Consider the following 25571-nt stretch of genomic DNA (forward strand, 5'->3'; position numbering starts at 1 on the left):
AAACATACATAATTGAATCCATTTTTTTCTGTTTTAATTTTAAAAATATGAATACAAATAATGTAAACAAACTTAAGAGCCGAGGATTTCAATATTTTTTATGGCAAAAAATGTCTCTTAACAATACAGGGACAATTAATTTTCAATGCTATGGATTCGTTATCAGCCACTCTGTTTAATAAAACTGCAGGCCCAACGTCGTCAATGGAAGCCAATGAATTAAAATCCCCCCAACCTTCTATTTGTTTCTAAAATTCCACAGTGTACATAAAACAAGAGAATGTTCTTACCTTCACACTTTAAATAATCAGGCTCGGGCGACAAGTAAAACCAACAGAATTCTAGCACTAGCAACAACAAAAAAGAGTGACAGCAAAATTCAAATATCATATGAAACATTTTATTACTATTCATAAATTGCAAAGGAGGAGAGGGGGGGGCGAACACAAATATTCCATTTGTCATGATTACATCCTAGGCTAGAGAGCACCAACACCACACTGTAATAACGCACGACTCCACGAGCAGCCGAGTTTTGCCGTTTAGGGCGCCACCTCAAAGCTGCCGCGCCTCCTTTAAACGGTCAACACGCGATGGCGTAGGAGCCCGACATGCTGCAAAAGTTGTCGCCGTGCCATTCGGGAAGCCGACATTGACTTGGCAGGATGGATGTGCGAGTAAGAACTAAGCCCAAATGGCCCTTTTTTGGTTTCCCTCAAGGAAGATTGTCTATAAATAGAGAGGGATGTCATTTTTGCCACTGTGCATGTGGAGTAAAAAAAAAGCCCCTGAGTTAAGACCTTCGGTAGGCTGGAGAATTTACAGCAGGGGTGTCCAAACTGCTCCTGAAAGGCCAAATGAATGCAGGTTGATTTTTCCAACTGATACAGAACACACAGTTTAACCAAGTGACCAAAGCAGTACCTGACTTAACTCAAGTGAGGATCTTTGTAAGACAAGATTGGTGAAAATCTTTTTACTGGATCAGTTGGAATGAAAACCTGCAGCACTGCAGCTCTTTCTGTAACAGTTCCGACAACCCTGATTTACAGCCTTCGATGGCAAGTTGGCTTTCTACAAAATGGAAACTTCATCCTGCCATTTTCAACCCCAAAAGGTACAACTCAATGTCTTTCCACGATCGATCAATTTGAATAGAAATTCAGTCCTGCGTGTACTACGATACCGTCAAAGCCACAATATTGAATTCGATACCCCAAAAAAATAACCCATCTCCACCCCTGAAGCTGAAATAAAAATCCAGTTCTCACTTGCACATCCCCCCCAAAAAGCTGCCCCACGCTGAAGTTTTGCCGACGAACGAAAGAAACAACGGCAGGAGAGTGGCGTTTTTTGAACGATTCGCTAAAAAACTTCCTGGTTTTACGTGAAGGAGAGCACCGAGCTGTTTTGTCTGACTAGCAGTTCTACGAACAGGACAGGAAGGAATCCGTAAGACAAAGTTGAACCAGAGATATGACGAAAAAACGTCAATGATTTTTTTAAAGAGCATAAAAAAGACTTTGCAGTGCTGGCTACAAACAAGACCACAGCAGGGTGGGGAACATCGGATTAGGTATTTGATACACGCAAAGAATCTGGACTGGCTGGGCTTTTGGGTGAAATATCAAGTTGAACCCCAAAAATGTGCTCTAACCTTTTGTCGTAATGTCAAAATTTTCAGTTTTACTACAACTGGTGAACTTCCAGAGTCAGTCACAATTGGCATTAAAACATAACGAATATTAATTACAAGGCTGTGACCGGATGGCAACATTAATACCGCAAGAATAAAATAGTTGCATTCAAAAGCATAAATGGAAAATAATGCTCCATGGAAGAACCTGTTGTGAATTTTCCTGCTTACAGCTCCATTAATGAACAATTTAATGAAACAGAGAACAGCAATTTTGCACCATTTTGGAACGAAAGGTTATTTTGGTTCATTTTTGTGCCCAATTTTGAAATATAAGAAACTGCGTGCCCAATTTTGAAATTTAGGAAACGGTGTGCCCAATGATAAACAGCCAGTGACTATTAGAAGAGGCAATTAAAAGATCTGAATATAGGTAGTTTACATAATCACAACCATTGAAAAAAAGATCTTTTAAAATACCGCTAACAGTTTGGCTGGTTTATATTCAGGCACGACTTTTGTTTTGTTCCTGTTTGTGTATTTTTTGGGCTAGTGCGATTACCCAGTGTGATGTGGCCTAAAACAAAAATAAAGAAAACAGTCCTTTAAAATGGCATCAAATAACGTGATATGCTTGCAAAATGAATACTTTCAAACAAGTATTAATGAATAATGTCATCTTGAAATTTCAACCGAAAGCCTCATACGTTTTTCATTTGTTAGGGGGGGGCTTTAGAATATATAAATAGATATATTTTTTTAAATGTTTTTTTCATCAGTTTCACTGAATATATCTTTGTATGTAAAATGTTACTATGGGCCATCAAATGTTCCCCACCGCTCCAGTCATTAATTCTATTCAAACAAGAGTCCCAAACACTCCCAAAGAAGTGTTTTTACATCAGTGCGGCTCTTGCAAATATAGACCTACAAAATCCACAGAAAGGGTGCCTGCCTGTGACACTAGGTTTGTTTAAAACAAAAAGCACCATTTGTTTGTTTTTCCTGCAGAGTTGTAAGATAACAACATCAACAACAACAACAAAAAAGACTCCACCACGCACATTGGCATGTCGTAGCTTTGTTTGATAAGGTCATGTGGTGGCTAAAGACTGAATGCGGGAGTCACAATGGAGCACCAATAGATTTTTTTTTCCTCATATATATTTAGACATATACAATTACATATTAAATATAGCTTTGCATTGGTGCTTTGTACAAAACAGTGTTGCCTTTCACTGCAAGTCTGTTTTCCAAAAGTGTTGTACACCCCAATACAATATTAACTAGAAGAAATCATAGGCCAAAAACAGGGGAATTTACAAAAAAAAAAAAATCAAAAAAAATCCCTGTTTCCAGCTGGTTGTGTCGCTTTTTTATGTTTGTCCACTAGGAGAATAAATAAAGTCAGGCACGGTCCAAATTTAGCACCATTGTTTTCTGACAGCGCGTCAAATACTATATTGCATTGTACAACACATTTTAGAATTAAAAAAAATAAAAGAAAAGGCAAGGGGGCGGGACATAAATATATAAATCTCACAACTGTACAGTCAGGAGAATGAATCATATTCACAGTACAAACACAAACAACACAAAAAAGGTGAGAAGTAGTCCAGTAGTTTGCTGTGGCAAAAGGTCAACAATTTTCCCAGTGTGTGTGTATGTGTTTTTTTTTTATATGTATTTTAGAGTCGTCAAACCCTGGCATTCACTTGAGGCGCTCAAAAGCTCAAATAAATATACAAAGCTTAGCTTAAGAGGTTAAAAAAATCGTCCTGCTTTGATAAGGTCTCAAAGTAGCGCCACTTGGAAAAACGTTAATAACAATAATAATAAAAAACGGACACATGCAGCATCTGTTTTGTTTGAAATTTCCTGCGTTCATTATTATTATGATTGCTATTACCGACCTGGATTTAGCTTCACTTAACAGCAGTGACAGAGAGAATGAAAAGAGCACCAGTTCATAGCAGAATATTAAGTCACGTTCATCTTAACGGTTCAAAACGAAGCGGAAATCGACAGATTTGGAAGTAAACGCGTCAGGAACCTCTATTGATAGATGTCAAGTCTGAGATTATTGAGGAGTAAAGGGAAAAATGGAATTGCTTGGATCCAGTTAGCTAGAAAACTTGAAGCTCTGAAAATCAGTAAAAAAAAGCTTTTTTTTTTGTTTATAAGTTTTAAATCGAAAAATGAGTGGGTCCTACTAGTACCAAACCATTCTGCTACAAACAACTGTATGTCGATATCCAGTGTTAACTTAATCAAAACATGAATTTCCTCATCTTGCTTCATAGTTCAGATGTAAGAAAAAGGAAAAAAATCAAAATTAAAAAACACTATTGTGATACCATTTGAGCAGAAATCAACGAACAGGTTGAACAGGAATTCTCTGAGAGAAGGAAGTCGTGTGCTTGTTGCATTAATTCACGGAGTGGCAAATTCATATATCAAATAAGTAAATGTAAATGACATCCAAACATAACCGATTCCTTTGAATTCTGCTCATGGCCATCACTACAGTGTGTGTGTGTATGCGTGTGTGCTTGTATTTGTGTGTATATATCAGTACAGAAGCCGGTCTTGGAGGCGGTCCGGTAGTATAGATGTATTAAAGCACCAGTGTTGTGAGGAGCAGAGTGCCTTGGATCCACACCTGGACATTTGCATAGTTTTTTGATGTTGAGGTAGTTTTCAGCAATTACCTAAAAGACAAGAAGAAAAAAATCAGGACTTGACAACATCTGACACACCAGTAAAATGCCTCTTTACCACTGCAACTTTCTACACAACTACTGAAGCTTACTGAATACTAGTACTAGCTAGTCTGGCCACTTCCGGGAACTAGTGGCATTCATTTACATTTTACTTCATTATGACACATCAGAAAAATCAAATTCTGTCTTCAATTAAAGGATTTCTGCTGGGGTGCACCTCAATGGTATTTTTTAACTCTTTAAACTTAAATAAAAGGGTAAAAATAGTGTAATCATAAGTCAAGGTTTTTGTTCAGGTGTGCCATGACAGTTTTGGGATAGAAAATATGTATCTTGGCGCCATGTTTGGGAAACAGGTGGTCTATTTGTACCCTGTGATTGGAGATTTTCCAAGGTGCAATAGCAGAATTAACTCCAACTTATCCTAAAATAGTTATAGAAAACTGGACTGTGCAATGGAAAAGGGGCATTGATCACTACCTTTTAGTCACTTGTAGTTTTTTTCTTATAATTTCATATAGTGGAATAGAAAACAAGCCCATTTTTGTTTTTCTATCCCGGTGTTTCCCAACCAATGTGCCGCGGGAAATTGCAAATAGTCATGCAATGTAATATTCAGAGAGAAAATAATGTATATAACGAGATTAAGATTGAACGATTACAAAGTTAAAATCAAAATATGATGAACGTTAAATTATAGATTATACTATAAATATTCAAATTGTGAAAGGGTCATTTTGTTGTTTATTTTTCTCTAACATGAACTGGAAGTTGTTTTGTTTCTTGGGCATCAACTTTTGCTGACGTTAAGTCTGTGAGAACAACATTTTTTAATTTTAATATTAGGAGATTTAAGCAATATTTGGAGAAAACATTACATTTATTTTTGCATCACTCGAACCGGAACTTGTTCGGGGTCTGCAGTCAACTTTTGTTGACTTTAGGTCAGTGTGAAAAATTAGATTTGGAAATCATTTTGGAGGTTTATGTGATTCCTTTCATGAGAATGACTATTGTTAATATAGCCGACAAAGTTTTAAATGAAAAGATTTTCAAATGCTGGTGTCCCTTGAGATTTTTTTCAATGCAAAGTGTGCCACGGCTCAAAAAAGGTTGGGAAACACTGTTCTATCCATCCATCCTTCAGTATGTAAAAATAGGGCCAAGTTAATTTACGTTATTTTGAAATATAACAACAAATGGGCTCTTTATGATTTAGAAAATGACTCCACCCTTCCACCGAAGAGGCTTGTTTTCCATTCTACTTTTCTGAAATGAGAAGAAACAAATGGCCGGAGGGTACAAAGACCAAAGGATTCTTTCAAATCCCAAAATTGACTTTCATTCCAAAACTGAAGACTCTTACCTTGTTCAATGAGAACACTGAACTCCCTACGAGCCTCTCTCTCTCTTATCCTCACGCCACCCTCCCCCAACCCGAAAGCCTATTTAGGTCGGGAGCCAGGCAGCGGAGCGGTGGCGGCGGTGTAGGCGCCATGCATGCCCTGAGTTCTTCGCATGCTCCCGCCACCACCTGAGCCGCAGGCAGGAGGCGGGGCCAAGCGGGGGGAGTAGTGCACTGCGTACGGACGAGAGGTGGAGGAGACGCACAAAGGGGAGGAAGAGCAGGGAGGGAGACCGGCGGGGGAGGAGACAATGAGAGCGTGGGAGGAATGGACCCTTTGGGGATGGAGCGAGGACTGGGAGAGGCGGGACGAGAGGGGCGGCGGAGGGGTGTCGGCCGAAGCCGAGGAGGCGGTGGGGGCGGCGGCGTGCAAAGGGGCCGGGGGAGGGAGAGAGAGGCTGGGAGGGGAGGGGCTGTGCAGCACCGACTGAGTGCGGCCGTGCTGGGCCTGCGACAGGGAGGGGGGCACGGGCGAAGGCGCGGAAGCCAGGCGCGTGGAGGCGGCTTGGGAGAGACCGAGCAGAGAGCCCAGGCCTCCGGAAGCCGGCGGCGAGGCCCCAAACTGATGGGAGGACACGGAGGGTGCCGCGTGGTGAAAGGTACCTGCGGATCAAATAGCAGAAACGGAGGGGAGTGGGGAAGAGGGTGGGTCAAGACAGCAGGGAAGCAGAGACAAGTGGGCGAGAGGAGAAGGGGGTGGGAAGGGGGTTTGGGGATGGGGCACAGAGAGAAGCCGGAGCTGAGCCAGATAGCGCCAAGCAAGTTTTGACATAAGTGCACAAAAAAAGCAAAACAGAGTCAAATCACTGTGCTATTTTAGAACAAAAAAAATACAAAGAAAAAAAAACGATTAGCTTTCAAGGGGACATGTTAGGAAAAATGACATGAATAAAGTATTGTATTATTAAATTTGAAAGTGTGAAGTGTTTATATTTGTTCACATAGGGTCAATTTAACGTAATGAATGGCTTTTGGGATCTATGACTTTAAGAGATGAGGCCCAGTGACTTAAAAGGATTCATGGAATAGCAATGTAAAAACAGACACGGATTTCACAAGGTGCCTCCAAACTGTAAACGAGAGAGCGCACTATTACTATGTAAATGGGGGCAATTATTCATATTTTACTCGCTGTAAAGGGTCCTGTCTATTTGAACGAAGCACGTCAGATACATTTGATAAGAAAACCTGAACCATGGAGATTTTTTTTGTATGTCTCCTTTGAAAGCACACCAATTTGCAGATTTTCATGCAAGTGAAATGACTCTGACAAAACAAACACCCAGAGAAAATGAAAATGGCTCTGATCCGTAATCCCATTTCTTCTACATGCAACATTTTCCGAGGGTGTTTGCGACCGCAGGCAAGCAGCCAATCAAAACGAGGCAGCACAGAGAGCCAAACGGGCAGCGGCAACTTACCTCATTATTGGCGAGCCTGGTCTAAAAAGCTACACCTCACTCTGATTGCTCGACAATGCCGAAAGCGACACAAGAAACCATCAACATTAATTAATTGACTTACCTCCTGCCGCCCCCCCTGCAAGCCCAGCGCTAGAGAAGCCGCCCAGGCCAGAGTGGCCGTTGACCATCCGAGCGCCGTTGCTCGAGCCGGAGCTTCCTGTCTGGGCTCCGAACAACGTCTGTAAGACCGAGGTCCCTCCCAGTGGGAACTGAGAGCCCAGGTACTGACCCACCGAGGATCCCGTCGGTACTGTGACGGGGCTGACGCCGACTTTGCCGCTCAGTATGCCCGCTCCGCCACTGGCGGCTGCGGCGGCTATGAAGAGATTCTGACTGGAATGGCTGCTGCTTGGCTTTAGCTCCCAGTCCCGAGGGGCTTTCTGTTTCTGTAAAAGTTGGCGGGGGTCAGAACCGCTGCCCGCCTGGCCTCCTCCATGACCACCACCACGGTTGCCAGATTCCTGGCTAAGGAAAGGGTTAGGATTGGGGTAACTGGATAGCTCTGCCTCGCTCCCTTTCCTAGGCTGCTGATGGTGTTTGTAATCAACGTCGGAGTTCCCCATTCCGAATGAAGAGCCCCCTTGTCTCAGTTCCGAGTTGGGTTGCTTTGGGTCAGAGATGGGGGAAAAGGTGGACTTCCATTTGCTCGTGGAGGACAATGATGATGACGAGGAGGCCTCGCTGCCTGTGCTGTTACCACTGCTGCTGCTGGACTTTCTGCCTAGAACATAAAATAATTCAGTGGGATGGGGATATTGGAAAAATGGTCGTAAAAGACAATTCAATTTAATTTTACTTTTCAAAATATTGTGCCTTTGGTGCCATGGGGAAAAAGAAAAAAAAAACTTTCTGTGGTCCACCGACTACGAAGAATGTTTGTGACGGCAGCAGATTTTTTAGGCAATTTTGTAAAATGAAAAAGTCATGGGCATGATATTTAATCGCACCACAAATGGTTTAAATTTTGAAATAAATTTAAAAATATACCTCTTTCACTATCGCAAACTCTACCAGATCCATCTCTGCTGTCGAAGGATATTGTAGCAATCTTTCGTTCAACTCTACAAAGAAAGGAAGCGGAAAAAAAATAACATTTAAGTGGTGATGGTCTCAACTTAGCGGTTATATGAAAAGAAAAACTTGCTCTAATTGAGGGATTAGACCGCGGGTGGGCAAACTATTACACAAAGGAACGTGGGTGCGGGTTTTCATTCCAAACTATCAAGAGGACATGTTTTCACCAATCTGGTGTCCAACAAGTGCAATCTGGTGCTTCTTGTTTTGGCAGAAATCTGATTTGTTAGACTGCCTGTGCAGAATCGTTTGGAACAAAAACCTGCACCCACAGCAGCCCTTGAGGAGCAGTTTGGTCGGACTATGTAGACCACATGTGTCAAAGTGGCAGCCCGGGGGCCAAATCTGGCCCGGCGCATCATTTTGTGTGGCCCGGGAAAGTAAATCATGAGTGCCGACTTTCTGTTTTAGGGTTCAAATTAAAATGAAGAGTATAGATGTATATTAAATTTCCTGATTTCCCCCCTTTTAAATCAATATTTGTAATTTTTTAATCCGTTTTTAGTTCAAAAATTATTTTGTAATATTTAAAAAAAGCTAAAATAAACATTGTTTTAGATCTATAAAAAACTGAATATTCAGGGCTTTTAATCCAGTTCTTTTAATCCATTTATTTAAAAAAAAATCTAAATATTATATCTAAAATGGTCCGGCCCACGTGAAATCGAGTTGACATTAAAGCGGCCCGCGGACCAACCCGAGTCTGACACCCTTGATGTAGACTAAGAAAGGTTCAGAAGACCTTGTATCATGAAATACACAAACGAGCAGTCTTTTCCCTCGCCCGGACGCGTGCCTGAATCAAGTGAAACAAAAGACGCTCCACTACTGAGAGTCCTCGGCGACTAAGTTATCTTTCTGGCGGTGAAATAAAATGTGCATTTGTAGACAAGTTGGAATAGTGTAGGACTAAAAGTAGATAATTCACTGACTCGACCAGTTGGAACTAAATTACCGTGAGCTCGTGCTGTCAGCCGGGTATCCTGAGTCTTCATCATCAGTGCTGGGGGCAGAGGAATAACGACCAGTTCCGTTGACCTCCATGGGGCGCTCCCTCTTCAGTACCGGAGGCTGCTCCGGGGTCGGCGCCCCGGGGCTGCGGCTCGATTGCTCGGGCGAGGAGATGGCGGCGATCTCCAGGGGCTGGTTGATGTTGCTCACCTGTTAATGACAGATATTAGCTCACCTCTTCATTCCAGGGTCAAATGTTTGGTCGGTGGGATTCTCACCATGGAATTGATATTGAGGGGGGATCCGGAGGTGTGGTTGTTAACATTGATTCCGGGGAAGGACCTCCTCTTTGGGGAGCCGCTGGCCGCCATGACCCCCGTCGAGCCTCGCTTCCGCCTCCCCCGCTTGCGGCCTTCTTGAGTAGCGATGCCGTGCGCGGGGAGCGACGACGATAGGTGAGCGTGCTGCGCGCCGGGTGGCTGGTGGTTGTGGTTTCCGTGGTTACTGTGGTATCCTTGCTTGGTTGAGCCACCGGCGTGGTGGTGGTGGTGGAGGCGCGATCCTCCGGTCAGACCGCCTCCGCTGCCTGACGAAGAGGAAGAAGACGAGGAGGACGAAGAGGAGAAGAACATTCTCCTCCGCAGTTCATTGTCCTGGGGCTCCGCGTCCGACTCGGCCTCCTGACGTTCTTGGCTATCATCTGGAAGAATCCTCGGGGGTCCGTCTGCATAATGAAGAACCCCTCCGGTGCCGAGCGGGGGGCTGTGGATGGGACCGCCTCTGCTCACGGGTCCCGCCAGAGGTGTGTTCGTGTGGAAAGGCGATGAAGAAGCACCATTTAGTTCCTCTGAGTGGGGACCTCCATTCATGAGCCCTGAGCTAGATGAATATCCTACGATGAAAAAGAAAAGATATTAAGCACAAGTCTTCTTGTTCTATACAGAGCAAGAGGTCAGTTCATTATTTTCGCGAGTAACTCGTTAAACATCATGTATTTGAGCTAAAGGGTTGTATTATGGGGGCAAACCCATTTAAATATTTAAATCATTTGACTACCATTGATGACATACAATGGTACCTCGACAGACGAGCATTTCGAGATACAAGTAAAATTTCGAGCAAATAATTATCTCTAGATACGAGACAAATTTCGAGATACAAGAAAGCCAAGTGGCTAAGACATGAGAGGCTGTTTATGATTTTAGCTACAGTCTTAGTCTTTTTTGCCGCATCTCTTTCGTGTATAACAGATATCTACGAGCACTGGGCGGAGCGTTGCATTTTTTTCAGTGTTTTTTTTCCGTCACTCAGCGCGAATGGCGGAGCGATCGCTAATACGAGGAGTATATATTACTTCTCGTTGGCAAGTGGTCGTGCGCTATTCTATTGTGAGGACGGACATTTGTGTGCATCATTTTTGGAATGTTGTTTTTGGTGTTTTTTTCAGAGGGTTGGAACGAATTACGAGAATATCGACATACGAGCTCAGTCCCATAACGAATTAAGCTCGTATCTCAAGGTACCACTGTACAGGGATTATGTATTAGAAGGCAACAGATTTGTCCTACCATTGATTTGACTGGCCTGAGACACCGGGCTGGGAGTACTTCTCTGAAATGAGACCAAAAGAGCATATTATGACACCAAATGAAGTGCAAAACTTTTCGCAGTGCTGAAAATACTGACCAGCCTCTCGGCCCGACTGGGTAGCACCACGCTGGCCAGTGGAATGCTGACTGGAAGTTTGCTTGGGTGAACAGTGCTCAGTGGAATACTTATTGGAAGGCTTGTGATACTGCTGTCTGCCTGAACAGACGGACTTTTTTCCTTTCCAGCCTGGAAAGAAAACGGTCCGTTTAAAAAGCAGAAGAACAACCCTCACATGCAAACAGGGAATAATCGGTTACCCTCTCATTGTTCTTCTGCGTATTCTGGCCATCTAAAGCATTAGGAGATGGGCTGCTCTGCTTGGTTCCGCCAGCTGAGTTAAGGCCACCCATTTCCCCTCTGAAATGTAAATAAATTGATACTATTGAAACTATACTTTTGGAGATTTTAGCAGCTACACACCTATGTGTGGGAAGCGCGGGGCCTCTCAAGTGGCTAGCGGACGTGGGTTCCTGGTTAAGATGTCTGCGCAAGGCAATTTTGGCCGGGGAGAAACGTGTGTAGTCGGGAAGAGCGTGGGAGACGTACTGCCTCTGCCGAGCATCCGGCATGGATGCCGTCATATCGTGCTCGGGAGAAATTGGCATATAGCGAGAGAGAAGCTCCGTCTTGGCGATCCCGCGATCGAAAGAGGGCGAGCTGGTGCCGTTGATGGAGCGGTCCGGACTTATGCCGTTGAGAGATGGGACAGAGGCCAGGCTGAACCTAGGGGTGTCCACGTCGGCCGAGGAACGGAATTCTGGGTTCTTTCTGTAAGGGGACCCCTCACGGGGGCTGTAGGACTTGAGCTGAAGAAGTTCTTGCTGTCGTTGACTTTTCTCCAGCTCCACAATGCTTATCTAGAAACAGCAGAGGGAGCCATTATATTACTCAACAGGCCCCAAATGCACCACAATAATCTTCACCTCAACACCACTTGTTGGGGTTGGGGTTAAAATGCCTTTTATTAATGTCAATAACTCTAAAATTAAAGCAAAGCGTTCTTCGTTGCAAGCACATATATACAATAATGATTAATATTCCTAATAAGCAAAGCGTTCTTCGTTGCAATTCGTTAAATTGTTATGAGACAATAAAAAAGTTTAGACTTCTGTGTCAGAATGATCTTGACCGGAGACGCGTGTGGATCGATTCTCTTTTGCAAGAATTAAGAATTCAGGAGTTCAGATGCTGCTGTTGTTGAAAGGTGAATTTGGGAATACCTATTGGTGAACCTATCACCACTAAAACAAATTTGATGCCTATTGCCATCAATGGCAGTCAATCAATCAGTTAAAAGTGGCAATTTCGGTAAATATGCATACTTAACACCTTACCTGCAATTCCAAGCAGTGCCTCTCCTTCTCAGAGATCTGTTTGCGCAGTGCCATCTTCTCTTTGAGGAGACTCTCCAGACACAAATTGCCCCAATCTAACTTCAGCTCTTCACATCGAGACTTTAACTGAAACGCAAACACCATTTAAATTGTCATCATAAAAAAAGGGTATTTCCAATTTTTTGGATGGCTCTCTCTGGATTGATGGAACCCACTTAAAAAAATACACACTAACAGAGGCTACTAAATTGCATTTTAAATTGCCTCTAGTAGTCCAAGATTGAAAAAAAAAATTGTATGCTCCAGCACAATTTTCATAACATTTAGATTTACAGATGGTGTTTTCTCTCTATAGTTTTTCACATGACTTTCCACTGTAGCGGAGGAAATAACTATGAATGACATTGGGACATGCAGCGTAAATCCAAATGGTAAATTTCAACCGAAACAAAACTGGCAACTCACCAGCAGCACACTTTGATCTCTTAGTAAAGCCATGTCTCTTTCAAGCTGTTTGGTCTGCTCTTTCAGCTGATGATTGTGGGCCGATATCTCCTTCTTGGCCTGCAGCAGGTCCTCCACAGTGAGAGCTTTCACTCCCAGCTAACCCACACACACACACACACAAAAGCACAATATCACTTTTCAATGCGGCAGACAAGTGCGTCCTTGATGACAACGCTGTGGTGCATGGAGCATGTGGGTTTGTCTCGTGTACTTGGTGAAAAGATACGACACAATACTCAAATAACACTGCATTTGTTGCCATTAACGGCACTAAATGGTCCATTCATTTCAACTGAGAGGCTGGCAGGGAAATAATCGCTACGTCTAGCGTCTTCAAAGAAGCTGAGACCTAACTAAGCATGGATTGCCAGTCCTCACAGTTCGAATTTTAGATTTTTTTTCTACTATTACGTCAGAAAAAAATAATTTTGTTGATTTGTTTTCAACGTATTAAACAAGATTCTTTCTGATGGGGTGAGGATAATGAAGGTGTTGTCTTTTCCCTTAGAGCTCAAATGTTTGGTTGATGATGATATTTTTGGCACGGGGAACAAATGTTTTCAATTTTACTTGTTCCCATTAAAAATGTATAAGTAGTATACATAATTGTAGGTCACATATCAGATTACATTTGACTTTGAGGGATCAAAATGAAAGCACACTAAAGAAACAAAGTTAGCAGCACTCACCTCATCCAGTTTTGTCTGGAAGAGACCTTTGATTTTGTCTTTGTGAGACTGACAAGTGGCATGAAGCTGCTCCGCCTGCATGGTCAAATCTCTGTGTTTTTGCTGAAGACAAAAGCCAAGAAAGAGGAGGACACTCTCATGATGGATCTAGTAAATGTGAAAATAATGTGCTGGCATTCATTACCTTCTCCTGCTCTAAAAGCTGCTGTATATTTGAATGATACTGAGGAGTCTTCATGTAGGCCATAAACTGGAGGTATTGAACTTTGATGTTATCTGTCGAAAGACGAGAGTCAAGGGTGAATGAAAGAGGTTACAAAAAATCCTAGTCTGGATTTCCACTTCTCATCAGCTGACCTAGCAGTTGCTGCAGACCGGGAGGGGTGGGGCTCAGCAGCAGTTGATTGGCTGGATAGTGCTGAACTTTAGGAGGTAGTTGGTAAAAGGGACTCCGCGGTTGCAGGTATGAATCTGTTGGTTGCACAAATGTCATATATAATACATTTCATTTCAGTATTAAGATGAGACGTGTTTTGTTTATTCCACTGACCCTGAGGTGGCGCTGCAGAAAGAGTCTTGGCATGCAGCAAATCCAAAGCACTCTGGTTCTTCTTTTTGTCGACAGCTGGCGGCGCTTTCTTGGGTCGACCCCTCTTTTTGTTGTTCAGTTTGCGACCCTTGGCCAAGAGTTTTGCTTGACGGGGCTTGGCAGAGGGCTTGACCACGGTCACTAATGGGGGACGATCCTCCTCCCCACAGGAGTCCTGCTGTCATCCGCAAATTAGGGATATGGATCAAAGATTAACCCTTTTCACGTTAGATCAAGGTTGTCAGACTCGGATTGGTTTGCGGGCCGCATTAATGTCAACTCGATTTCATTTGGACCGGGCCATTTTAGATATAATATTTAGATGTTTTCTTATACATGGATTAAAAGAACTGGATTAAAATCCCTGAATATTCAGTTTTTTATAGATCTAAAACAATATTTATTTTAGCTTTATTTATATTTATATTTTTAGATTTTACAGAATTATTTTTTGACTAAAAACCCAGAAAAAAATGATTAAAAAATTACAATTATTGATTTAAAAGGGGAAAAATCTGGAAATTTTATATACATCTATACTCTTCATTTTAATTTGATCCTAAAACAGAAAGTCGGCACATGTTTTACTTTCCCAGGCCACACAAAATGATGCGGCGGGACAGATTTGGCCCCCGGGTCGCCACTTTGATACGTGCGTTAGATAAAATACATCCCAAATCCTTAACAAATGGGACATTTGGACTAGATCTATACTTTACCTTGATTTGTTCCTTAGTTTTGGTGGGTGTGGTGCTATTGCTTTTGCTGTCCTTAGTATCTTTCTGCTGACGTCGCCGAGCTGCCTCTTGCTCTTCCTGAATTGAGATATTATAAAAGCATGATAGTGAAAGTCCAGTCATAGCAGCTGCACATTTAATCACGCATAGGATGAGTTCCGGACTTACCCTGAGTTTAGGATTTTTGAGACTAGCAAAGTAGTTTTCAAGCTGGAACACAGAGAGGGTCATTTTAAAAACAAAACCGAGGGCTCAATGACACAAAGATTTGAAGAAAACCAGTGTTTTTTTATTTTGGAATCAAGGCCAATTAATTAATTGCGCACTTATTGGTGCCCATGTTACCACTGTGGGCGAGACACACAGGAAGTGATGAGCAGTGGCAAAATGCAAAAGTCATCGCCATCGAACGGAAATCCAATACATGGCGTGCGACGCAACAGCAGGGCAAGCAACAACAAGATGCACCTTACTATGCTAGTGCGTCATTGTCTCTGATTGGCTAGGAATTTAGAGGGAAAATATGTCTTTTTTGATCAAAAATGTGCAAAGTTATGTTTTGTGAGAATTAACAGATATTTTTAACCGTGCTTTATAAAATGAATGACACTGAATCCACCTAATTGAAACCAACAATGGTCAATGCAGTATACCAACCATTTTCCATATCAGTTTTTTTATGTTTTCTTAAATCCATATCATGAAATTAGCTGACAAGTAGCACAATAAAGGACATTAAAGCTGTTTTATGTTTTAAAGAAACACAGTTTTACTTACTATGGTGCGGTCTATGGTGTGCAGATAATAGGAAACTGGCTTTCCAGTCCAGGACACGGAGCCCCTCAATGGTGAGAGCTCCACCACACGCATTATTGTGCCTATATCTGCAGGGAGACAAAGACAAATGTCAAGGCTATACAGGGCAGTTGGCAGAAAAAAATGCATGGCACTTACCACTCAAGTTTCTGCTATTTATTCGAAAGTTCGACGGTGCAAATGGTTTGGAGGATACAATTTTTCCACCTGAAACATACAATGAAATAAGATGAATTCAAATGTACAATGCAAGATGTATGTGTATGTACACGTATGTATAGGTAATAAGTTAATAAATAAATACATGAATAAATATATGAATAAATAAGCGTGTCTCTGAAGTATATATATATATATATATATATATATATATATATATATATATATATATATATATATATATATATATATATATATATATATATACATACATACATACACACACACACTTCAGAGACACGCTTATTTATTCATGTATTTATTTATTAACTTACTTATTACCTATCTATTTATGTCTAAAATGCCTTTCCTATTCCAGCATCCTCACCCTCTTGCTACTGTGACAACAAAATTTCCCGAATACGGGATGAATAAAGTTATCCAATCCAATCCAAGATGACGATATGATACTCTTTTGGATGGATAGCAATTTTAGAATCAGAAGTTAGGCATAGTAATTTGGTTATGTACTGATAAAGTGACTTCACTCAGTGTTTTGGTGAATTAAACGCAAACAATACTATAAATATCTAAATGTAATATTTTATTTTTGTATTTTTTTTTTTTTTACATATGGTCATTTTAAATTTTTGTTTGGCGCATGAGAAAGAAATCTACAAAAAAAAAGAACCATACTAACCTTCCTTCATGTTAGCAAAACGTTCCTTCAGCTGGTGATCTACTTCTGGACCAAATGCGAAATTATTCACAAAAATAATACTGCAAGGCAGAAAGACACAGAATGGAGCCTCAGTTGAAAAATGTCAAAAAACTTAGTGACTACTGGGTTTCAAACTGTTGTCAATGGCAACCTTGTGTTAGCGATCCTGTCTTTCCATTCTTCAGAGAGAAAATCTCCTCTCTCCAACTGGAAAGCAAAGAGAGGAAAAAAAATTGACTGCTGCCCCAAAAAAGATGTCATTAAAAAATAGGCGCGTTACTTACCGTGTACTCGCCATGTTTTTTCCCATACCATTTCATCCACTTTTTAAACTCTTTATCCATGGACTGCAAGAAAGAGGAATTATTGGTCCAGAAAGTAGAAAGATAATCACAAATGGATCCATTTTTTAAATTTTTACTGGCCGTTTCCGATTGTCTTTGTCGCTTGTTTTAATGAAGTTGTCGTGTTGAGTCGTGTGTTTTACCTCTGCATAGGTTGCTGGAATGTCTGCTTTCTCTATGCCGTAGTAGTGTTTACAGTTAGTCGCTGCTGCAACTTGCAGCACGACCTGCCCCACGCCTACACAGAAAAATATTTGACTGAGTACAGAGTACAAATAAATTGGGCTATCACGCTACACTGATAGCCTACCGCTGCCGAGATCCACGAAGGTATCGTCTTCCATCACTTCCATCTCGTCAATGATCTGCGCCACCAGGTCAAAGGAGGTCTCGCCGTACACCTCGGGCGAGAAGGGCTCGTAGTTGTTCAGCTTCTCCGGGTCGGTCACCGAGTGGTTGTACACTTGCTGGAGGATGTGACGCAGCAGGCCGTTGGAAGGCCGCTTGTTCAGCTTCATGGGCTGGGTGGTCCCTTTCCACTAAAGCAAGACAGTCAGATTCAGTATATTGTTACATTGGCATTAGGTCTTGGATCATTTTGTATTCATTTATATTCACTTCATTCAGTACTCACCAGTTGGTGAATGCTGTCAATGGCCCTGTTGTATTTGTCACACAATCTCTGCATACTCTCAAAACTGTTGCAATTAAAAGCACAAAAATGGGGCAAGTTATTGACAAATTATTTGAGTTCACATGATGATATCTTATGTCCTTAAAAAATATATACAAATACAAAAGGGAAGATAACGTTAGAAATTGAAGAGATATTTAAAGTACTATATATGTGTGGTAAATGTAATTTTCTCTTGTCCCACTTGCCTATGAAATGACAATTTGTGGAATGCGTGCCCAACAACATGCGCAAAAGTCTGTTACTGTAATCTTTTTATTCATGGTAGAAGTACACGCTTGATTTGAAAAGTTTTCCAAAAATAATGGCAAGAGTACATTTTAAAAAAATAAAAACAAAATAAAAAAATAGAAATATATATATATATATTTATTTCTATTTTTTTATTTTGTTTTTATTTTTTATATTATATATATATATAATATATATAGATTATATATATATATTTATTTCTATTTTTTTTATTTTGTTTTAATTTTTTTTAAATGAATGAGTAGTTAATATATGTATAGATAATACATTTTTTTTTTAAATGAATGAGTTAGCCTTGTTTAACTTTCTGGAAAAAACAAATAAGTCAATGCTTATTTTTTTCAAGAATTTTGAAGCCAAAATGTCCTCCAATTCTGGAATGAACCATGCAACTTTGCAATGATGTTCAGTGAACCTCACTTCATCACGCATACGCATCTTTCTGCTCACCTTTTGGTGTCGTAGTCGATAAGCACATAATTTTCCATTGCCAGCTTGAGGTCTGGAATCTCCTCGCACACCCACCTGTGAACCACACGACACAAACAATTACGCACTTGACAGTCACACAGTCATAAAAAAAATAACATAAACGATGAGTAAGAGTGCAGAGGCGCCACTTACCGAATGGTCTCGATGATTTCATGGGCAGCATCATGGTGTTTATCCTGGAAGGAGTAAGAAGTGACAATTGTTATAACGTCACTGCTAATCGAAACACGAGCTACCAGGAAAAAAAATTACACTATGAAGCGTAACCACTTGAGTAATACGCTGACTTGAATTGGATTACACATGCGTACACTGACTGAGACGAGTATCTGCCCTCGGGTAATTACACATAAGCAGCATGAGCCAATATGCAGGAAGTTACTTCATGATTACAAAGGGCATGTTTGCTTTACTCAGTCATAACATGCGTATAAAAGTGCTGTCAAAAGCCCTGTTGGATTTGTCACACTGCCTACTTTTAACACGGTTACAACTAAAACCACAGTGGAGAAGTCAAATCATATTTAGGTTTCACTAGAACTATATTGAGGGGGTCAACCACAGAGGAATGAAGGCTTCATTGCCCCAAATTTACATGCAAGGCACGTCAGTAACCGTTTTTTTACGAAGGAGTTTTGTCACAAAACAAAAGCGATATTTAAAACATTTAGGGCAAGTGTAATATCGACTTCAACATGCTTCCACGAAAGGCTGGTTTTCAAAATAGCCTTTAATTCTCGTGAAGGCTCAACCCATGAAATTCTACTTAAAAATGCATGCATATTTTTTTTCATTATTTTATTGTTTTATATTATTGTATATTATTCATTTATGTATTTATGAACTTATTTATTACCTATTTACTTGTGTGAAAAATGTCGTTTCCTGTGTCTGTATTCTCACCCTTTTGCTACTGTGACAGTGAATAAAGTTATTTAATCTTATCTAATCTAATAATAGGCTGCCTTGGGGGTGATATAATGCCACTGCATCCATAGTGGAGTTGAGTAAATGTTTCATACGTGACCATAATATTTCACCCACAATTAAACACAGTTTTACTTAATGGAATAAAAGACAACAAATCCTTTATACACTGTATTTGTACAATTTGGCTGTGGTGGTGACCAATCTGAGTGCTGTTTAACGTCAGTCTCTATAAATTCGGCTTGAATGTGATAAAATCCATTTTTCAAAATGCAAATTTTTCCAAAAGTTGAATTTATAGATTTTCCACAAAGTGCATCAACGACAAAACTTTAACCAGCTCACCCACTCATTTTAAACAACATTCTGCATAAGTGTGTGGGAGGTGGACTTTGACAAAAGTCGTCACCTTAAACAAAACTATACCCCGAGGGGCTTGATGGTCATCGTGACTGCAGTGTGCCCGAGCGATAATGGCGCTCAAGTTGCACTACAGTGCAAGCAGCGCGAGCCTATAGCCTGAAATGACCCACTGACCCACTTTCCCGACTCGCAACGCATCCAAGGAAGTTCCTCTGGTGGAGGGAACGCAGAGAGGAAACTAAGTGAGTTGGGGGCAGAGAAGAAGAAAAAGTCAAAGGAAGGCGTGGCGAAGGAGTGTAAAAGATGGTCAGGCGGTGGCAAAGAAGAGAAAAACCTGTTTTTGTCAGCTGTTCTGCGGCTTGAGCAAACAACTCGCAGGCTGTGGCTTGCCGCTCAGATTCTGCAAGCCCGCCAACACTTCACAAGCTGCCCGCGCAAATTCAAATATACGCAGAAAAAGGCTATTCCTCTTATGATATTAAATGTACGACCTCTATATCTCACAAATAAGCCCCCGATTCTCCAACGCTATACTTCGTTGGGAGGGAAAATACATATAGAATTTGCAGTATGCCACATGGGTGAAGTCACATGATCGCACAGAAATGAACACGGCAACACGGGCAGAAAGCTGTGGCTAAAAATAAACTGGGGAAAGGGAGACACTCTCTCATGCACTGTACATTGTGAACACAGATGTACAAATCAAAGGGTGTGTGTGTGTGTGTGTGTGTGTGTGTGTGTGTGTGTGTGTGTGTGAGCCTGTCAATAGCTTTTATTACTATACATATTTACAGTCTGATTTAGACTTCTGGCCACCATAAAGTAATGTCTTATCTGCCATCAACTGCACAGCAACTGATAATGTCTGTCCTGTCCTGAAATGTCCTTTTGTGCGGTCTTTGTGCGTTTGACCTAAATCACGGGTGTCCAAAATGGTCCTCAAGGGCATGTATTCATTGCAAGCGAAAAAGAGGATAGATTTTTATCAATCTGGTCTAATCAGTTGATTGTTGTCAGGAGCTGCTGGTTTAAGAAGAAACCATATTGGTTTGGACACCTCTTGCCTTAAATGTTTCAAAGGGTGTCTGCTGTTTTGTCCTTGTTTGACTGTAGATTGTCAGATTTAGGAAAATGACCTTATGATTTAAAACCTGCAAACAATTTTGACGATGCGATTGAAAGTTCTATATTGGCTGCGTCTGACCTTGAAGAAGGCTATCTCGAATGAGCCAATATTTACACGTGCTTGTGTTGGGAATTAAAGTTTTTGGGGAAAAAATGCTATTTTACTCTCATGTTATCTGTGAAATAAACGTGAACTTTGGACAATATCCACCTCTCTCATCCTATTCCCACTGGTCTTCCTGTCAAAATACCAACTTATTTCTACACAGATTCATGCAAGTGACTTCAAAAAATTACCGTATTTGGTCTGACGATAAGTTGCCGAGCCAAAAAATACAAGACAAAAAAAAAATACATAAATCGCACTGGAATATAAATTGCATTTGCGGTAGAGCAATTTTTTCTTTGACAAGAAGCCAAGAAGAAACACACATTAGAGCAACAATAATAAAATGGATAACAGGCTAAATAGGAATCTGCTAACATAAGATTTTCCAGATAACTACAGCCTAAAAAAATATGAATTTTGTCATTGTGACGAGTGCGGGCATTCGAAGTGCTTGACGAGTGTGCGTCATGTAATACAACACAATAGTCTTCTTGTGCGTGTAAAAAATGCTTTCAACACTGCACTCATGCAAAAAGGGTGAGCGTGATGTAATTATCTGCTATAAAGTGGAATCAATTGCACCGAGTCAGCTATAACACAGGATAGGAATGACTTTTGGAATTGAAGTGCTACTTCCATCCTGTACTATTGACCATATGGACATGGGGAGGGGAAAGGAAGTCTCGCCCCTTTGATAACAGTTGGGGGTGTGTTTCATAAATGCACCGACTAGTTTGTAATGCTTCAAATGACAGGACACACGAACAACCGTATCGCAAATTCCTGCCATGCTTGTTCGGGTGAATGTAGGCTTGTGGATCATGACAAAAGGAAGAGGGCGAGGCAGTCAAGGCGGTTGTGGCAGGAGATATCAACGGAGTAAGGAGTAGGGAGGGTCACGTTTACACCCATGGGCGGCCTGGAGTGGCTGATAGTGAGTGACGACTACATTGCTGTACTATAACAGCGTAGGCTGACAGGAAACGTAGAGAAAAGAACCCCACCCCCTTGTGTATTCTGAGAATTTCCAGTTTCTATTTTACTCTCTTCTTACTGTCTGACCGCAATCACTACAGAATAGAAAAATGGTTCAGTTCAGACGTCTCATGAGGACCAAAACAAAACCGCTTCCGCTGAAACTGTAATGTCGACTAGTCCTGATGTCAGCGCTGCATGTCCCGAAATAAAGAATTTGGTAATGAGCCTCAATCACCTCATCTAAGACATACATTTAATGCAGGATAAGTTTCTACAACTATGGTTAACAATTAGAGATGTCCCCAATCATAAATCGGATCAGAATTGTATCGGAAATCGGGCCAAATTCAAATTGGGTGGACAAGACATTTGGATATAGTACTTTTTTCGCCTAGTTAATACATTCCTTGGGTATCGGATCGGACAGATTTCTCCAAAATATGTGATCGGGACATCCCTACTGACAATCCAAACTATCACATGCATGCCAATGCAATTTTGGCGTAAATACACATCAGATATCACGTTAAAGCAATAATAGATGAATTGTCGCCCGAACAACACAGCAAAGAATGAAGCATCTCCCACAAATTAAATATGGTCTAAATATGCAGCATTAAAAATACTGTAATTGTCAATAACAATGCTGAGGTTATTCAAAATTATTTTTGTCCTTGTACATTCCCCGTGATTTATATGCCGTCCAGTCTACAGTGCTGTGTGTCTACTACTACGTCGGTCGGGATAATCTCTGCATTGCTAAATACCTAAACAGGATAAGACTTAGAGTAAACCTATATTTGTATGTGTGTCATATACAAGCATCAAATGGGAATTGGACGCTTGAACCCAACGTGTAAATCCAGCCTTAAGGACAAAAACAGCCTTTCCACTGAGGCTATGCGCTATAAGGCGAGTGTTAAGTGCAAACAGATGTTCAGTTTAAGATGGGAAAATCATACGTACAGTATATGCGTGCATATACTGCTTCAGTGCAGTCATTTACTTCAGTGTAATACAATACAGAGAAAAAAACTTATTTTTAATGGAACACCAGCACTTTTTTTAGAGGCACAATGGCAACGTTTAAAATGACAAGTTGAAATCGACTCCTACTCACAATCTGACATGAAATTATTGCACTTGTAGGGCTAGAAGATACGTTTCAGAAACATAGCCCCATTTTAGATTTAACTGATGACGATCGACATCCAGTCCATTTTGACTAGCAGCCAAGGATCGCTGCCAATCTTCCCAGCCAAAATGAATTAGGCGTTGATTGCTTTCAAAAGGCAAGCAATGAGCTAAGAGTAAAAGATGGTAAACACATTTTTAAAGGTAATTCCAATAAAACACAATGTCATCTTTTCATTGTGAAAGATATATCTTGCAATAATATCTACATATATTGTTATATTGCAAAAACACTGCTTAAATACCCTTTTGCTACCGTGACAACAAAATTTCCCGAATACGGGATGAATAAAGTTATCCAATCCAATCTAATTCTCCGTTTATTTATAAATATATATAATTTAGCAGTAACAAAGTACTTGGGATTTAATTGAAACAATTAGAACAGTTTCGAATCGGTTACTATTTTTTTATTAATGGTTCCTGAATCAGAACATAGACAGCGAACCGAGATATGAATTGAATGTTTGGGGTTTTTTTGCGTGCAAAATCCACATGCATTAGGAAAACACACATCTTTTTAAAAATTGTATACTAATCACACATCGGATCCCAGTTCAAGAATCATAGTAGTAATCGACGTGGCAACATTGCGAAGTGAGGTAAGGTGACACATGGTGTGCCTGGCTGCTAGTTGTCACACCGGGGGTGTCCTCACCGCACGCGCGTTCCCGAGCTCGGAAGTGGCTCGTACCGGGGGCTAGCTAACAAAGCCAAACACACTACACACATGCACCATCGAAATTAGAGAAATCGGTCAAGAAACACACTCACGTAAACCGGTAATGGCCAAGGGTAGCCAGCGGCTTCTGCTCCAACAGGCGATTTGAGCCTGAGCTCCAGCTTTTCTCCCATTCTCCCCTTGACGGCGTCTTGGGCTTGCGGCTAGCGAGCGAGGCTAGCTAGTAGACTCCTCTCCGCGAGCTACAACGTGAACATGTTGATGTGCGTGGAAATGTCTTTTGAGGGCTGGGGGTGAGGAAAGCAATCCCCAAAAGACGTCAGACGTGGAACGATCTCAAGATGACGCTTGGATCGGTTCGGGTTGTCAATAAAAATACTATCCCTACGACCACTGCCAATAACACCGCGTCTGTGTGGCCGCCATCTTGCCCGGCATTGAAAAACTATGGCAGGAGGCCACAGAGAGGAGAGCATGACGTCACCGAAAAGGAGGAGCTTTAAGGTGGTGAACTGGCGGGTTTTTTTTTCATTCTTTTTTTTTTTTTACCTTTACGAGCTTTAAAACATTTCTCTAATTCTCACTGATTCTAAATCACAATGAAAAATGTTTCAAATAAATTTACGAATTTTCGTGGCAGAACGTCCCTTGGCGACAAGATTGACGTGGTCACGTGAGTGTGTTGACACGTCACAAAGCACAGCTGGATTGGATTCTTAACCACAAGCATCATTCATAATAAAAGCAAGTGACACATTTTGCAAGAATTTTAACCCAGGACGTAATTGTTTTGTAGCATGACAGTATTGCTAAAAAAATACACCCAGTAAACTATGTTGGGGAAGATAATTTATAATAAATATGTAAATATTATATGCATAATAAATATGTAAATATACTGTGTATATATACACTAAACTTGAAATGCTTTTGTCCTTGTTCCTAAAATATCACCTCTCTATTTCATGTTTCTCAGACTAGTCACAACTTGACAAATAACAAAATTGCCCTCTTGCTACTGTGACAATGAAATTTCCCGAATACAGGATGAATAAAATTATCTAATCTAATCTAATCCATATCATCACCTATAGATATATTCAAGGTGGGCACATTGTGGTTGAGACAGCTAGTTAAAGCTAACCAATGTGTGCCTAATGGAACCCAGAGAGGGCGGAGGAAAGTTTCCATAAGAGTATAAACATGTCAGTAGTATTATACTGTATTGCCTCTGTATGTGCAGGACACATCCATGGCGGCGTGCCCAAGCGAACCCACTGACCGCATCCCTCCTCCCACCCGCAAACGGCGCTGCATGAGGCCAGCTTTGGGATGCAGGCCAGTAGCAGCACAACACGAGGCCTAGGCCAAGTGGAGCAACAGTGGCCACGTGGAATTCTGGGATCCTTCCTTCAGCCAAGTGTCAGATTACTTTTGAGTGTCTTGCAGGCTTTGTGCAGGGCCAAGGGATCCTCATTTGGCAATGTGATAAATTACAGGGATTTGTATCGACAAATCTGGACTTTGTGAATAAAAAAAGGGTTGATTTCTTCCTCTTAAACACGTGGAACCAATGCAAGATGAAGAGGTGTTGTTGTTATGCCAGGGGAAGCCATGCAAAGTAGAAAAAAAGTTTGGGCTTGAGGTGGCTTTTTTGTACAAAAACAAATCTGAGCCAAAATTGAGTCAAGTTAGAGGAAAGTAGGTGTGCTGCCACCCAGAGGTCTACTTGCTTCAGAACAAATATAAAAATGGGGATTTTGATTAGGAAAAAAGCATATTATGAGATGGACATCCCGTTAGATGGTGGTTGCAACTAGAAAAATATTCAACAATTTTCCTAAGAATGTCATACAAATTACTAGTGGTCTTGCATTAGCTTGTTATGATGGTATAGAACAGGGGTCGGGAACCTTTTTGACGAAGAGAGCCATAAACAATTCAATTTTCTAAT

At 41.1% G+C, this 25571-nt stretch overlaps 1 protein-coding gene across 1 annotated transcript; it reads right to left on the minus strand.

Annotated features, from left to right (window-relative positions):
• Positions 1-378: 378 nt before the first annotated feature.
• dot1l (DOT1-like histone H3K79 methyltransferase) lies at positions 379-24067 on the minus strand. Its single transcript, XM_077607055.1, has 29 exons — positions 23710-24067; positions 18369-18412; positions 18195-18269; positions 17433-17496; positions 17109-17337; positions 16942-17036; positions 16739-16801; positions 16606-16661; positions 16434-16513; positions 15713-15781; positions 15536-15642; positions 14927-14968; positions 14741-14836; positions 13983-14199; positions 13790-13903; positions 13617-13708; positions 13433-13534; positions 12702-12839; positions 12237-12362; positions 11323-11759; positions 11160-11259; positions 10939-11088; positions 10821-10863; positions 9531-10144; positions 9257-9462; positions 8215-8288; positions 7289-7948; positions 5726-6367; positions 379-4347 (listed from the first exon to the last, which is right to left on the minus strand). Exons 1-28 carry the CDS (start codon positions 23788-23790, stop codon positions 5805-5807), a joined length of 4737 nt encoding a protein of 1578 aa, XP_077463181.1. The 5' UTR covers positions 23791-24067; the 3' UTR covers positions 379-4347; positions 5726-5804.
• Between the last annotated feature and the right edge of the window lie 1504 nt (positions 24068-25571).

This window comes from Stigmatopora argus, chromosome 8, assembly GCF_051989625.1.
Source record: "Stigmatopora argus isolate UIUO_Sarg chromosome 8, RoL_Sarg_1.0, whole genome shotgun sequence".
Lineage (NCBI taxonomy): Eukaryota > Metazoa > Chordata > Actinopteri > Syngnathiformes > Syngnathidae > Stigmatopora > Stigmatopora argus.